We start from the raw sequence: 17,459 nt of genomic DNA, 5'->3' as shown, positions 1-17,459 counted from the left end.
GTTATTAGTGGTGTACCCCAAGGTTCAGTACTGGTCCCGCTGTTGTTTAATTTATTTATCAATGATATAGAGGATGGTATTAACAGCTCTGTTTCTATCTTTGCAGATGACACCAAGCTTTATAGCACGGTACAGTCTATAGAGGATGTGCATAAGTTACAAGATGACTTGGATAGACTAAGTGTCTGGGCATCCACTTGGCAAATGAGGTTCAATGTGGATAAATGTAAAGTTATGCATCTGGGTACTAATAACCTGCATGCATTCTATGTCTTAGGGGGGATTAAACTGGCAGAGTCACTGGTAGAGAAGCATCTGGGTGTACAGGGAGATCACAGACTACAGAATAGCATGCAATGTCAGGCTGCTGCTTCCAAGGCCGGCAAGATATTGTCATGTATAAAAAGAGGCATGGACTCAAGGGACAGGGACATAATACTCCCCCTTTATAAAGCATTGGTACGGCCTCACCTGGAATATGCTGTTCAGTTTTGGGCACCAGTCCATAAAAGGGACACTGTGGAGCTGGAAAGGGTGCAGAGACGCGCGACTAAACTAATATGGGGCATGGAACATCATAGCTATGAGGAGCGATTAAAGGAGTTACAATTGTTTAGTCTTGAGAAGAGACGTTTAAGGGGGGATATGATAAATGTATAGAAGTATATTAATGGCCCATACAAAAAATATGGAGAAAAACTGTTCCAGGTTAAACCCCCCCAAAGGACGAGGGGGCACTCCCTCCGTCTGGAGAAGAAAAGGATTAGTCTCAAGGGGCGACACGCCTTCTTTACCATGAGAACTGTGAACTTATGGAACGGTCTATCTCAGGAACTGGTCACAGCAGGAAAAATTAACAGCTTTAAAACAGGGTTAGATACATTCCTGGAACAAAATAACATTAATGCTTATGAAGAAATATAAAATCCCATCCCTTCCCCAATATCGCGCCACACCCCTACCCTACAATCCCCTGGTTGAACTTGATGGACGTATGTCTTTTTTCAACCGTACTATGTAACTATGTAACCCCTCTGCAAGGTCATTAATGAATATATTAAATAGGACAGGACCCAAGACGGACCCCTGTGGTACCCCACTCGTAACAGTCACCCAATCAGAATAAGTACCATTAATAACCACCCTCTGTTTCCTCTCATTGAGCCAGTTACTTACCCACTTGCACACATTCTCCCCCAGCCCAAACCTGCTCACCTCCTCATAAAAGCTGATCAGGTTAGTTTGACAGGATCGATCCCTCATAAATACATGCTGATACGGGTCATACATTTATTTTTATCAAGATATTCCAAAATAGCATCTCTTAGGAAACCCTCAAACAGTTTAAATAAAACCGAGGTCAAACTAACAGGTCTATAATTCCCAGGGTCACCTTTTGACCCCTTCTTAAATATTGGCACCACATTTGCCATGCGCCAGTCCTGGGGAACAGTCCCTGTCACTATATAGTCCCTATTACATTACTTAATTCCTTTAGAACACGGGCGTGAATGCCATCTGGACCTGGCGATTTGTCTATTTTGATTTTTTGTAGGTGGCACTGTCCTTCTTCCTGGGTTAGACAGGTGACCTGCACTGGGGAGTTTACCTTATCACACTGTATTTCACCTGACATTTCATTTTCCTCAGTGGAGAAGAATTTGTTTAATATATTTGCTTTTTCCTGATCCCTGTTTATAATTTCTTCCTCATAATTTTTTAAAGGGCCAACACTTTCATTTTTGACCTTTTTGCTATTTATATAGTTAAAGAACATTTTGGGGTTAGTTTTACTCTCTTTGGCAATGAGTCTTTCTGTCTCTATTTTTGCGGATTTTATCAGTTTTTTACATATTTAACATTTTTCTCTATAGCTTTTTAATGCTTCTTCACTACTGTCCTGTTTTAATAATTTAAATGCTGTATTTTTGTCATTTATTGCCCCCTTAACATTTTTATTCATCCATATTGGTTTTCTTTTATTTCTGATCCTTTTATTCCCATAAGATTTATACATCTTACAGTGAAAAATTAAGATATTTTTAAAAGTCTCCCATTTAGTGTCAGTCTTTTTGAGGACATTATCCCATTTTATATTGTTAAGGGCTTCTCTGAGTTGATCGAACTTTGCCTTCCTAAAGTTCATTGTTTTTGTGGCCCCTCGAGAGATTCCCTTATTGAAGAACAAGTTATAATGTATTATATTATGATCACTATTTCCCAGGTGTCCTTTTACCTGCACATTAATTACTCTGTCAGGTACGTTGGTTAATATTAAGTCTAGTAGGGCGCCCCTCTGGTAGGGCCCTGCACCATTTGGGACAGATAATTGTCTTTAGTTATAGTCAGAAACCTGTTTCGTTTATGAGATTCACAGGTCTCAGTCTCCCAGTTTATATCAGGATAGTAAAAGTCCCCCATTATTATCACATCATTTTTATTTGCTGCCTTGTTTATTTGCCTCAATAATTGATCTTCTGGCTCTTCCATTATGTTTGGTGGCTTATAGCAAACCCCTATCAGAATTTTTTTTTTTTAATCTACATATATTTCTACCCATAATGACTCCACATTATCGTTTCCCTCCCAAATATCCTCCAGCAGTGCAGCCTTCAAATTGGACTTTACATAAAGACAGACTCCTCCCCCTTTCCGTTTTGTCCGATCCTTCCTGAATAGACCATAACCCTGTATGTTGACCGCCCAGTCACAGCTATCGTCCAACCAAGTCTCTGTTATACTGACTATGTCATAATCCTCCTCCAGAAATTTTCAACTCCAGTTTGTCAGTTTTATCGGACAGACTTCTGGCATTAGTCAATATGCACTTCAATGGTGTATGTTTTTTTCCCTATGATGCCTATCCCTATTAACTATTCCAACCCCTCCCTCCGCTCCACCCCCAGGTACATTATTAAGTCCCCCCCTCTATCTACACTATCTTCCCCCTCTATGTTGTAGGTTCCCTCCCCCCAGTCCCTAGTTTAAACACTCCTCCACCCTTCTAGCCATCTTCTCCCCAAGCACAGCTGCACCCTTCCCATTGAGGTGCAGCCCGTCCCTACGATAGAGCCGGTAACCGACAGCGAAGTCGGCCCAGTTCTCCATGAACCCAAACCCTTCCTTCCTACACCAGCTTCTGAGCCACTTGTTTACCTCCCTAACTTCCTCCCGCCTCTCTGGTGTAGCTCATGGTACAGGTAATATTTCAGAAAATACTACCTTGGAGGTCCTTGACTTAAGCTTGCAGCCTGAGTCCCTGAAATAATTTTTAAGGACACTCCACCTACCTCTTACTTTGTCATTGGTGCCAATATGTACCATGACTGCTGGGTCTTCTCCAGCCCCACCCAGCAACCTGTCAACCCGATCTGCGATGTGACGAACTTGAGCGCCAGGAAGACAACACACTGTTTGGTGATCCCGGTCTTTGTGACAGATCGCCCTGTCTGTCCCCCTAATAATTGAGTTCCCCACTACAGTACCTGTCTGGCCTGCCCTGCACTCCTCCCTCCCTCCTTACTGGACTCCAAAAGGACTTAGATCGGCGCAGAATGGATAGGAGCAATATGGACAAGATCGATTTATTGTGGAACAACGCGTTTCGACGCCAGACGTCGAAACGCGTTGTTCCAAAATAAATCGATCTTGTCCATATTGCTCCTATCGATTCTGCGCCGATCTAAGTCCTTTTGGAGTCTGGAGGTTATTTGTTACATTTGCTACACCATTGCTGTGGTGGGACTGGCTGCATTTTGGAATACTCTCTATCAGTGTTGTGCCTGGGTCTCTAAGCACAACTCACGGGGTAAGCGCTGCCATTAATTATCAGTAAAGCTTACCTACTCTTTTCTACGCTTTGTGTTGTGTTTTTTCCCTCCTTACTGGAGCAGACACCCCCCTGGCGGTCAGAGGCCTGCTGCAGTACCGCTAGCTCTGAAATGGCATCCCCCTCATCTGCCATCCGGGCAAACTTGTTGCGGTGTGCCAGTTCAGGACTAGCCTCCCAGACACTTTTCCCTCTACCCCATTTTCTAACTTTAACCCAGCTAACTGCCTGACTGTCCTGCACCTCCATCCCACTATTCTCCCCCACCTATACCCCAGAGAGTACCTGCTCAGTGAGCAGGAGACTCCTCTCTGGGTTGTCAATGCATCTCAGTGTTGCCAGTTGCTCCTCTAGATCCAGGATCTGGGCTTCCAAATGAACAACTCGCACACACCTCACGCAACAATATGCACCCTCAAACTGCTGTTCAAGGATTGCATACAGTGTGCAAGATGCACACTGGACTGCCTTTTCCAACATGGAGGTCATACTAGAGGCAGAGCGGGGATTTCAACTTTAACCCCCCGGCCCCCAACTGCCATTGGTTGGTCAGTCCTAACTGACCAATGGTAGGGGATAGGAGGAAATGGCACCCCTGCCACCTCACTCCTATCCTTTAGGATGATCGGGGCTGTTTCTGAAAGCTCTGGTCATCCCTATTTTCAAGGCTATCGGGTCATCAGAGACCCGATCAGCCCGGAATCACCGCAAATCGACGATCTGAATTGATCAGCGATTTGTGGCGATCGCTGACATGGGGGGTCTCAGGACCCCCCCAGGGGTTTGCACTGGATGCCTGCTAAATGATTTCAGCAGGCATCCCAGTCTGGTCCCCACCCGGCACGCGTCGGGGACCAAAATTCCCATGGGCGCAAAGGTACACCCTTGGTCCTTAAGTACCAGGGAGCAAGGGCGTACCTGCACGCCCTTAGTCCCCAAAGGTTAAAGGGGCCCTCCGATGGAAATTTTTTTTTTATTTTAAATCAACTGGTGCCAATTGGTGCCAGAGAGTTAATCAGATTTGTAAATGACTTCTATTAAAACATCTTTACTCTTCCAGTACTTTTTAGCAGCTGAATGCTACAGAGGAAATTCTTTTCTTTTTGAATTTCTTTTTTGTGACACCTGATGCCCTTATCAGGAACTGTCCAGCGCAGGAGAAAATCCCCATTGCAATCCTATGCTTCTCTGGACAGATCCTGACACGGACAGAGGTGTCAGCAGAGAGCACTGTGAACAAGGAAAAAAAGATATTAAAAAAGAAAAGAATTTCCTCTGTCATTTACAAATCTGTTTAACTTTCTGGCACCAGTTGATTTAAAAAAAAAAAAAATGTTTTCCACCAGAGTATCCATTTAAGGACTTGGCCAATTTTCATTTTTGCACTTTTGTTCTTTCCTCCATACCTTCCTCCGCACCTACAGACCCATATAAGGGCTTGTATTTTGCTTCACCATAGGGGGCTATAATATTTTGATTGCATATACTGGTCAATGCTATGCTGTAGTGGAAACCTAGCCTCAACATGCTTTTATTCAGCAATGGAGTCTAATGTGGTGAGTGTGGTCTTTGAGTCAAAAGTACCTGCTCTTTCCAAGTGGTTTTTGGCTTTTGTACAACAATTCTAATTATTATTTTCACTCCATTGTAAAAAAAATATTGCGAGGAACACCTGGCATGAAGAAAATTTATGGTTAAATGATTGGTTTTCTACTTCCATATTATGGCCCTAACAGTGCTGACTGAAACATTCAGACGCTTAGAAATGCGTCTGTAGATCTTTTATTAAAAAATATAAAACATTACAAAAAGAATAAACATCACCATAACAATAATACAAACAACATACACCTGTATAATATATACAAAAATGAGTCCATATTAGTCCAAAAATGTCCAACCAAGTATCTTCTGGTCCAGCCTCATTCTCACCAAACACACCGCTATAATAACAACAACTACTAAACACTCTACAATAATAATAATACTTACAGTAATAATAATAACAATAATAACTAAAAACTGGTCCGGTTGCATTTCCCCACCCAAAATAATAAATATAATAAATATGTGTCAAACCACCAACAAACACCACAATAAGAAAAACCGAATATACAATGTTTTTTATATATAATTTTTTTTTTTTTTTTTTTTTTTGGCCCTGAGCTGGTCCCGCATCCCATGCCCCCAGTACATGATAACAGACGTCCATGAGAGAACGCACCTTCACCAGGTCACCAAGAATGTTCCTAACCACCTCACCCACAGGGAGGATTTTACGCTGCGTCGACACTAAACACCGTGCGTTCCACGTGTAATACCTGACCACTGAGCTGACTAGGAATAAAGTGCACCGGTCCCAGCCTCCAAGGTTTCTGAATGCCCCATAGGCCCATTCCGCATAGGAGAGACTGGCCAGCCGAGGCCAACCAATGGAAGCGCCCACCCTGTTGTAAACCTCTGTGTTAAAGGGACAATGAAGCAGAAAATGCTCCATGCTTTCCAGCATGCCTCCACACTCTTCGCGGGGACATCCCCGGTCATCAGAGCTCCTGCACTTCAGATTGTCCCTCACACACAGTTTCCCATGGAAGCAGCGCCAAGTCAAGTCCCAAAACTTCAAGGGGATCCTGATAGAATTCAAAAGCTCTAATCCCACCTCCAGATCCCGACTTGGGTAGTCCTTGAGTGCCAATGGCCTCTGGAAATGAGAAGACAGGACCCTCTTGTCAAGGAATTTCCTCGACAGAGTCCTAATCTCCCACATCCCCAGACCCCATCGACGAATAACCTTCAGAACCGGGGTAGCATAAGCTGGGAGATGCCCGTGTGGTGTGCGAAGATCCTTCACTTGCCCTCCTGTCTCCCATTCCTGGAAGAAAGGCCGAAACCATCCCCTACAGGAGGATACCCACGGAGGAGCCCTCTCTGACCAGAGGTTTGCTATATTGGTCTTAAGAAAGGTATTCACTAGGAACACCACAGGGTTGACCATACACAACCCCCCTAGTCTCCTCGTACGGTAAGTAACCTCCCTCTTCACTAGGTTCAGTCTATTCCCCCATAACATTTGGAAGAACACACTGTAGACCCGGGTCCAGAGAGGTTCTGGCAACATGCATACACTGCCCAGATATATCAGCAAAGGGAGCAGGAAAGTTTTCATCAGGTTAACCCTTTCCCGGAGGGTCAAAGACCAACCCTTCCACTGATCTACCTTCTGAGCGGCGATCTTAAGCCTGCTGTCCCAGTTTTGTTTGGGGTAATCCCCTTGACCAAATTCGATGCCGAGGACTTTTGCGGATTCCTGGGGCTCTGGAAGGGCGTCCGGGAGATCAAAATCAGGATCTCCCCCTCCCAGCCAGAGACTCTCACACTTATCCTGATTGATCTTTGACCCGGATGCCTCCGAGTAGCGGTCCACCTCTGACATCACCCATCTGCCCTCCTCTTGTGAGGAGACAAACACGGTGACATCATCAGCGTACGCTACCGCCCTCAGAGCCGAATCCGGCACCTCCAGGTCCATTCTCACCCCCGCCAACGGTCCACAATCAATCCCTCTAAGGAAAGGATCGATTGCAAACACGTACAGCAAAGGGCTCAAAGGACAACCCTGACGGACACCAGACCCAACCTCAAAAGAGCGGCCAATCCAACCATTCACAAGCGGGAAACTCTCTGCCCCTACATACAAGGTCTTAAGCCAATCAACAAACCCCCCTGGCAGGCCATATCTCAGAAGGACAGACCAGAGGTACTCATGGTTAACCCGATCAAACGCTTTTGCCTGATCCAAGGAAAGCAAGTACCCCTTCCAGTGGCCAGCCCTACCCTGCTCCACAGCCTCTCGGACACTGAGCACAGCACTGAATGTACTGCGGCCCGGAACAGAGCAATGCTGAGCCCACGAAAGGAGCCGGGGTGCAAACTTTTAAACAGCACTTTTGCCAGAATCTTTCTGTCCGCATTGAGAAGCGCTATGGGACGCCAATTCTCAATGTGGGACAGGTCTTTACCCTTTGACAGGATGATCAGCGCTGACCTCCTCATTGACTTTGGCAGAGTGCCCGAGGATAGACACTCATTAAAAACCGCGGTCAAGAGGGGAACCAAAGTGTCCTTAAAGGTCTTATAGAACTCAGATGTTAAGCCATCCGGCCCGGGTGACTTCTTGAGGGCAAGCCCATCAATAGCCATTCTGACTTCCTCTTCCCGGATCATCTCTGTCAAAACGTCAAGAGAGGGGTCTACTCCTGGTTCAGGGACGGTTTCAGCCAAGAAAGCTGATACCTTATCTCGATCTAGATCCTTCCTTCCCAAGAGGTGCGAGTAGAAGGATCTGACGACCTCCAGGATCCCTGATCTGGACCTTTTCAAGGATCCCGTACTATCAATCAGTCCTGAGACTACTTTACTATTCACTGACATCTTGCAGTTTCTGTAAGGGTCGGGCGAGCGGTACTTCCCGTAATCCCTCTCAAAAACCAAAGATGCGTGCCTATCGTACTGGCACTTCATCAGCAAGGACTTCACTCTGGAGATATCATCACGACTACCTCCAGTCGAGACAAGGTTCTCAAGTTTCTTCCTCAGGCCCTGGTACAAACGGTACCTGTTTAGACTTCTGAGGCCCGAGAGCTGGCGGAAGAATCTCGCAACCCTTTCCTTGAAGATCTCCCACCACTCTGACTTACTGCTACAAAGGCCCAGCAATGGTACCTGGCTCTGAAGAAAATCCTCAAAGGACTGTCTTATCTCCGCTTCTTCCAAGAGAGACGAATTCAGCTTCCAATAGCCTCTGCCCATCCGGGGGGTCTCTGTGACATTCAGAGAAAACAAAATTAAACAGTGATCGGAGAACTCCACCTCAACAACAGACACTGCTGAAGAGACGGCTTCCTCCTTTAAATAAAACCTGTCTATTCTAGACCTACAACTACCCCTATGATAGGTGAATCCCGCGTGGCCTGGGGTGTGCCGGATGTGGACATCCACCAGGCGAGCCTCACTCGCTATGCTATTAAGGGCGACGCTATCATAAGTCAGCTTGTCTCTGGCACCTCCCCTGTCTTGGGGCCTCGTGACAGCATTAAAGTCCCCTCCAAAGACCACCTGCCGACTTGTAAAAAGATAGGGCTTGATCCTCATAAAGAGACACTTCCGGTCCCACTTAGACTGTGGGCCGTAGATGTTAATAAGGCGAAGTTCTTGTCCCCTCATGAGGACATCTAAGATCAGGCACCTCCCCATTTCTAACTCGATAACCCGTCGGCATTCTACCGCTGCGGTAAAAAGGACCGCCACTCCGCTATACGGCTCGGCCCCAAGAGACCAGTAGGAGGGCCCATTCCTCCACTCTCTTTTAGCCTTGTAGATAGATGACATGTCTGTTAGCCTGGTCTCCTGCAAAAATAAAATATCAGCATTAATATGGGCAAAAAATCATAGGCAGCAAATCGAGCCGTATCTGACTTAATGCTGGCGACATTAATGGACGCCAGCGTCAATGGAGAGGGTGCCGCCATCAAGGGTGATTGAGTTAAACAGCTTTCTTTTTCCCACTCCCCTTCTCACCCTCCACATCAGAAGAACTCTTCACCCTCTTTAGAGAAATAGAAGTGTCCATCTCACCAGACGTCGTTTTACTTTCCTCGTTTCCGGATTCCAGGCCAGTCCCTTCCCCCGAGGACATAACCTCCCCAGGGGAAGAGGACTCGGCGCCCCCTGGAAGCTCCTCTGCCACCTCCCCCTCATCCTCCCCTTCCGAAGAAGAGGAGGAGATGTCCCTGAGGGGTCGGAATCGATTGGAAAGGCCAACCAGAGGGGAGTCAGTTTTGCCTTCCTGTGGCACCTGGACCAGGGTGGGAGAAGATCTTAAATCTCCCTTTTTTTTCCTACTTGTACCCCGCTTTCGTGTCTCCTTCTGCCATCCCCCATCATCCTCCTCCACGCTATCTGAGGAGATGGCACCTTCCTCATTCTGGATCCTCCTGACCTCCTCATTCAGCTCGCCATCCCTCAGGGTCTCAGCAGCAAGGTTGGCCTCTGGGACAGAATGAGAGGTTGTCCGGTAACCCGGGCTTTCCCCATCACCCTATCCCTTTGGCGTTTATCAAGACGTCTTAGTTGGGCTGGTGTCTTTTTCTTGCTGTTCCTCACTGACCCCTCAGTTCCTCCACCCCTGCTAGTCCCCCCCCCAGCAGATTCCGGCTCGTGATCTTCACCCGCTGGGGACAAGACTGCATTAGCGAAAGAACGAGGACAACGACTGAATGGGTGACCTAAGTCACCACACAGGTGACACCTAATCTCTGCACAAGATGCGGCAAGATGGCCTACACCCCCACACAAGGCACATTTCTGCACCGTACAGTTTGCACTGAAGTGTGTGGGGTCACCACATCTGTGACAGAGCTTCGGCTGACCCCGGTAGAAAATCTGGATACGATCCCTACCGAGAAAGGCAGAGGATGGAATATGGGTAACTGTATTTCCTGAACGTTTAAGTTTTACCAAAAACGTCCAGGCTCCTGACCAGATGCCAAACTCGTCCCTGTTCTTCTGTGGGACCCCCATTACCTCGCCATACCGAGGTGATGATGTCAACACAAGAGAGTGATTCGTTACGGGTCAAAACGGTCACTCTCTTGATTTCGTTTTGGCGAGACAATGCCTGTATGGCAAAGTCTCGCCAGCCGGGCTCATTCTTTACCAATTCATAATTCGACCAGAAAAGCTCAAGCCCCTCCGACCGAACAAAACTGATATCGAATTCAGGAGTACCGTAGGGATGTATCAAGGCGAAGATATCAACTGCCTTGAAGCCCATCTTTAGCAAGAGCTCAACCACTTTCGTCCTTGAAGGACACATATCTTCGCCCTGCCACCGAAGACGGACTACATTCCTACGGTTACTACCTGCCCCGGCTGTTGGGAGGGACCACACAGTATCGCCCCCTCTTTCCTCTCGGAAGGCAGAGAGACCGTGTCTCTCTATCCAGAAGGACAGATCAACTGCTCTACCCTCTACATTAATCGACCTTTCCCCCTTTTTCAGAGCCTCCAGGAGACGTCGCCCGCTAAACCGTCCCTAGAGTCAGGAGACGAGGAAAGTATTCTACTTCCCCCAGCAGTGACATTGGCATAACTCCTATGGTCTGTCACCACTGGGGGGGCAACCGGACCAGACCCTGCACCTACACCACTGCCGATGACAACATCCCCACCACCCCCAATGACAACATTAGCACCAACTCCAATAACATGGTCACCACCTCCCCCAAAAACACCTTCCCCAGTAACATCAATCTCCATCCTCTCCCCAGTCATACATCCCCCAACCCCATTTACCCCATCACTCACACTGGCTGGACCAGCAACAGGTAAACCGGCAAATGATGATGGTGATGTTGATACATTTTCATTCCGTTTTGCCTCGGCATCACGGGGCACTAGAGCTGGGACAATCTCCGCTGGCCCTTTAAGGGACCGGGCAGCATGCTTACCCAGTCTAGAGGATGCCCCAGCCCTGTTCTTATTAGTGCCCTCCGCCTCATCAGCAATTTCTCCAGTCTTATCAGGGCGCCGCTGATCAATGGGATCAGCGGCGCCAATACAAAATAAGATTTGTTCTTTTCTTTTGGGAGCGTCTGCTACATCTGTAGTCACCGCGACTACCTCAGGCACTGAATCACCCCCCCCTCCCACAGGGGAGCGAACTACAGCCCCGGAGTCTGCCTCTATGCCCACTGCTGGGCTGCCCTCACTGTCCGGCCTTGCGGCCAGTGCCTTCTCTACTCCATCCCTGCTACTACAAACAGGCATGGAGTTTTGCGCCCTTTTAGTACCTGTACTCTCCCCGCTCCTTTGCACCGAGTCCTCCACAGAACACGGGCTGGGCTGGGTAACGGGGCTTGCACAATGAGCTGACCCTGCGGCCGACTCAGGGTTTACAGGGAGGGGGGTGTAGATGTAACTCAACACTTCTTGCTGCTTTGGCTTGGTCTTCTTTTTCTTACCCCCAGGTGCCTCATCTGGCAGCTCATCTCCGAACACCAGATTCTGAGGACACACTGGGGATTCCAGCATACGTATCTGGGCCATTAGCGCCCCTCCCTGGTAGCTGTTGTCACTGTCTTCCCCCTGAGTCGGCAGGTGATACTGCTGGCTGCTGTGCAGGGGGCCCACTGTACGGGGCCTGCTGCTGTTGCGACAGGCCACCAGGTGGATCTGGCTGTTGTTCTCCCTCTATCTCCTCCTCATCGTCCACCTGGCTCTCAGGTTGCAGCCCCATCAACCTTCTCTGTTTCTTTTCATCCATATCTCTGAAACGCTCTTGATTTTTCAGCTTTTCTTTAAATGGTCCACTCATCTCCAGCAATTCCTCCTTTCTTTCCTCCAAAGCATTTATTTCAGCCATCAGACCTTTTATCTGTGCCTGGACTTCAGGCTTCTTCTTCTTTGGGGTAACCTCCAGCCTAGAACGGACATGGCGAAGTTCCTCCTGAAGCCTCCTCACAGCTTTCCTGGCGTCTTCATACTCACGGAGGTGACTTACGACCCGGGTAGTATAGGTGGAAATAGACTCCCGGGTCCTCAGCATTCCCCAGCCTTCCTCACTGAGGTCGGCTTCACCTCCGTGAGTACTCTGCCTTCCTCCAGATGACCTTGGCTTTCTGCTGGCAGCACCCAGCTTTCCCAAATTGTGATCCTCGTTTCCAGAAAACTTTCGGCCTCTTGCCTCTGTGGGGGGTGTTGGAGTGACATTGCTGCGACTCCGGGTGGATCGCCTAACCCCCAGATCTTCTGATGTACAGGCCGCTTGCTGGCCTCTCCTGCCTCCCTGCGGCCTACTCCGGGAGGCAGAAGCCTGGGCCTCGCCTCCCTCACTCATCCCTGGAAACCCACTCCCTCCCTGGGGAGGAGAAAGCAGGTCCCAGGTGGAACAGGTGGTAATTCCCTGGAGCTCAGGAGGCACAGCAGACACTACACAGCTGAACTGAAGCAGAACCACACCCGCAACTGATTGGCTCCCACTCCAGAGCTGAACTCACTATTCTGCTGAAATGCGTCTGTAACCAACTCCTTTGTTATGTTTTGCAACAATAGGGTTGCAAAGGTCTGGAGACAGCTGTTTGCTTTTACCCATCATTAGATGTGTCTTGTGTGACACCTTGGCAATGAGACCATTTTGTTGGCCATCATTTGAGACTAAACCAGCTGATTTTATTTGCACTGACGATGGGCTGAATTGCTTTTTAATCACTAATAGATTTCAGCTGTTGTCTTGGCTTTCCATGCCTTTCGCACATCTCTTTCTTCATGTGTTCAATACATTCTTTTCTGAATCATTTCACAATTTTACACATAACTTTAATTTCTGAGCTTATTTGTTTTGGCTTCTTTGTATGTATGGGTCACTTTGGTTGCTACAGGAAAAACACGCTCTGTTGGATCTGCTCATTTTTAACAATGCAGAGCTGATTGGGAATGTAACTATGCGTAAGTACCTTGGTAAAAGTGCTTACAATATACACTGCTCAAAAATAAAATAAAGGGAACACTAATATAACACATCCTAGATCTGAATGAATGAACTAATCGTAGGAAATACTTTCGTCTTTACATAGTTGAATGTGCTGACAACAAAATCACACAAAAATTATCAATGGAAATCAAATTTTTCAACCCATGGAGGCCTGGATATGGAGTCACACTCAAAATCAAAATGATAATCCACACTATAGGCTGATCCAACTTTGATGTAATGTCCTTAAAACAAGTCAAAATGAGTCTCAGTAGTGTGTGTGACCTCCACGTGCCCGTATGACCTCCCTACAATGCCTGGGCATGCTCCTGATGAGGTGGCGGTGGATGTCCTCCCAGACCTGGACTAAACTACTGGACAGCCTGCGGTGCAACGTGGCATTGGTGGATGGAGCAAGACATGATGTCCCAGATGTGCTCAATCGGATTCAGGTCTGGGGAACGGGCGGGCCAGTCCATAGCATCGATGCCTTCCTCTTGCAGGAACTGCTGACACACTCCAGCCACATGAGGTCTAGCATTGTCTTGCATTAGGAGGAACCCAGGGCCAACTGCACCAGCATATGGTCTCACAAGGGGTCTGAGGATCTCATCTCAGTACCTAATGGCAGTCAGGCTACCTCTGGCAAGCACATAGAGGGCTGTGCGGCCCCCCCAAAGAAATGCCACCCCATACCATTACTGACCCCCCCCCAAACTGGTCATACTGGAGGATGTTGCAGGCAGCAGAATGCTCTCCACGGCGTCTCCAGACTCTGTCACATCTGGCACATATGCTCAGTGTGAACCTGCATCCCTCTGTGAACAGCACAGGGCGCCAGTGGCGAATTTGTCAATCTTGGTGTTCTCTGGCAAATGCCAAACGTCCTGCACAGTGTTGGGCTGTAAGCACAACCCCCCACCTTTGAATGTCAGACCCTCATATCACCCTTATGGAGTCTGTTTCTGACCATTTGAGTGGACACATGCACATTTGTGGCCTGCTGGAGGTAATTTTGCAGGGCTCTGGCAGTGCTCCTCGTGCTCCTCCTTGCACAAAGGCGGAGGTAGCGGTCCTGCTGCTGGATTTTTGCCCTCCTATGGCCTCCTCCTCTTCTCCTGATGTACTGGCCTGTCGCCTGGTAGCGCCTCCATGCTCTGGACACTAAGCTGACAGACACAGCAAACCTTCTTGCCACAGCTCGCATTGATGTGCCATCCTGGATGAGTTGCACTACCTGAGCCACTTGTGTGGGTTGTAGACTCTGTCTCATGCTACCACTAGAGTGAAAGCACCACCAGCATTCAAAGGTGACCAAAACACCAGCCAGGAAGCATAGGAACTGAGAAGTAGTCTGTGGTCACCACCTGCAGAATGGCTCCTTTATTGTGGGTGTCTTGTTAATTGGCTATAATTTCCACCTGTTGTCTGTTCCATTGGCACAACAGTATGCTGTCTGTTCCATTTGCACAAACCAACCTAATTTACTTTTATGAAGATGTGAGTAGAAGCTTTGACAGAGCACTACAATACACCCTCAACTAGTATTCCACTATTAACTTCAATGCACAGGTGTAACATAGCCAGTATCTGCCACAGATAAAGTAAGGACTAAGTTGGCACTGAATCTATGCAGTGAGCCTGGTTATGGTACTATATCTAAGAAGTATGTTTATAAACAAAAAAACTAAATGCGCTCCTAGTAACGCCTGTATGACATAATCCGCAAAAGGAAGATACATTGGCTCCTTACCAGAAGGGGTTATGTTCAGACCACAACCTCTCACTGCGCCCATAGTATAATTGATGATCAGCAGGCTCTTGGTTCCTCTGGATGGTGCAGCACCCTGGCTAGTATGCAAAGAAAAAAGAATACAAAACTGGAACATCTGCAGAAGCCCATCCTCACTTGAAAATTGATGGTAGAAAAAAGCCTGTAAATATAAAACAAAAAGGCTATTATTAAAATGTTGCAACGCAACACGCCAGAGCATTTCAAACGCATACCGTACTCTTCGTCAGGCAATAAAATTACAAATAATATAAGAAGTGTGTTACTATATCTATGGAGTGAACTTGATTCTAGAAGCATAACTAGGTGGTATGCTCAAATCTGGCATTGAATTTTTACATTAAAGTGTTATTGTCGCTTCAGAAAACCTTTGACATGTTACAGAGTCATGCCAAAGTTTTAATCAGTCAGGGTTTGGGAGCTGATCATTACAACGATCCAGGAGAAGTGCAGACTTAATCGCTTTACTCATCTCATAAGAAATGGTCCTTTATAATTCAATAGAGCATGACTTATGCAATGAGACAGAGATTGCACTGATAAGGGGAGTGTGTATGCTTTTCCTGGCTCATTCTGTTAAATGTCAAAAGTTTTTCTTTTTTTGTTTTCAAGAGACAAGGACACTTTAAAGTGGAGAAGTCTCCTGCAGCTAGATGAAGTCTGTAGAGACAACTTTATCTAGAGATCGGTAGGGGGTCTGAATAATGTCCCTTCAACGTGTCGTATGTTTATTATAATGACAGAGACACTTTAAGCTTGCTTATGGCCCTATGTTTATGTAGTAAGCTTGGTTCTGGTACTGTATTAATTTAGTGAGCTTGATTCGGTTTTCATATCTATGAAGTTAGTGCCAGGTGATTTTTAAACTTTATAGTAATGGGGGGCATACTCCCTAATACAACCCAGGGCCCATGGTCACCTTAACATGCCCCTTACTGTCACTTTACTGTCATAACCAAATAATAGCTAGCATAGTTACTTACAGGGTCACAAAGCTAGAGTGAGTACTACCAATGGTTGGCTGTGGGTCAAGAGCTCAAGGGGGAGAAGGAGCAGAACAGAACATCTACACCAGGGGTCCTCAAACTTTTTAAACGGGGGGCCAGTTCACGGTCCCTCAGACCGTTGGAGGGCCGGACTATAGATAACAAAACATGAATAAATTCCTATGCACACTTATATATCTTATTAGTGGACTACCACTTTAAGTACACAGCACAGTTCCCCCACATTAGGTTGGCAGTATAGATCCCCCATATTAGGTTGTAGTTCCCCCACATTAGGGTTGGCAATACAGTTCCCCCACATGAGGGTTGGCAGTATAGTTCCCCCACATTAGGTGCAGTACAATTCCCCCACATTAGGTGCAGTACAATTCCCCCACATTAGGTGCAGTACAATTCCCCCACATTAGGTGCAGTACAATTCCCCCACATTAGGTGCAGTATAGTCCCCCACATTAGGTATTAGTTCCCCTACATTAGGTTGTAGTCCCCCCCCACCTTAGGTTCTGTATAGTTCAGCCACATTAGGTTGTAGTTCCCCCACATTAGGTGCAATATAGTCCCCCACATTAGGCTTGCAGTATGTTCCCCCACATTAGGTGCAATATACTCCCCCACATTAGGTGCAATATAGTCCCCCACATTAGGTGCAGTATAGTTCTCCCACATTAGGTGCAATATAGTCCCCCACATTACGTTGGCAGTATAGTCCCCCCACATTAGGTGCAACATAGTCCCCCACATTACTTTGGCAGTATAGTCCCCCCCATTAGGTGCAATATAGTCCCCCACATTAGGCTTGCAGTATGTTCCCCCATATTAGGTGCAATATAGTCCCCCACATTAGGTGCAATATAGTCCCCCACATTAGGCTTGCAGTATGTTCCCCCACATTAGGTGCAATATAGTCCCCCACATTAGGTGCAATATAGTCCCCCACATTACGTTGGCAATATGTTCCCCCACATTAGGTGTAATATAGTCCCCCACATTAAGCTGGCAGTATAGTCCCCCCAGATTAGGTGCAATATAGTCCCCCACATTAGGCTGGCAGTATAGTTCCCCCACATTAAGTGCAATATAGTCCCCCACATTAGGCTGGCAGTATAGTTCCCCCACATTAGGTGCAATATAGTCCCCCACATTAGGCTGGCAGTATAGTTCCCCCACATTAGGTGCAATATAGTCCCCCACATTACGTTGGCAGTATGTTCTCCCACATTAGGTGCAATATAGTCCCCCACATTAGGCTGGCAATATAGTTCCCCCACATTAGGTGCAATATAGTCCCCCACATTAGGTGCA

The 17,459-nt window shown here is 47.2% G+C and overlaps 1 protein-coding gene across 1 annotated transcript in view; it reads right to left on the bottom strand.

Annotated features, from left to right (window-relative positions):
• The window catches only part of LOC130313972 (olfactory receptor 2G3-like), a 79,820-nt gene that overhangs the window by 48,641 nt on the left and 13,720 nt on the right, over positions 1–17,459 (bottom strand). Inside the window, exon 2 of the mRNA XM_056552706.1 lies at positions 15,112–15,292. Within this exon, the coding sequence (XP_056408681.1) occupies positions 15,112–15,247 (136 nt within the window). The 5' untranslated portion in view covers positions 15,248–15,292. The remainder of the gene's footprint in view (positions 1–15,111; positions 15,293–17,459) is intronic.

Source organism: Hyla sarda, unplaced genomic scaffold, assembly GCF_029499605.1.
Source record: "Hyla sarda isolate aHylSar1 unplaced genomic scaffold, aHylSar1.hap1 scaffold_18, whole genome shotgun sequence".
NCBI classification, from domain to species: Eukaryota; Metazoa; Chordata; class Amphibia; order Anura; family Hylidae; genus Hyla; species Hyla sarda.
This window is presented reverse-complemented; position numbering and strand designations above follow the sequence as displayed.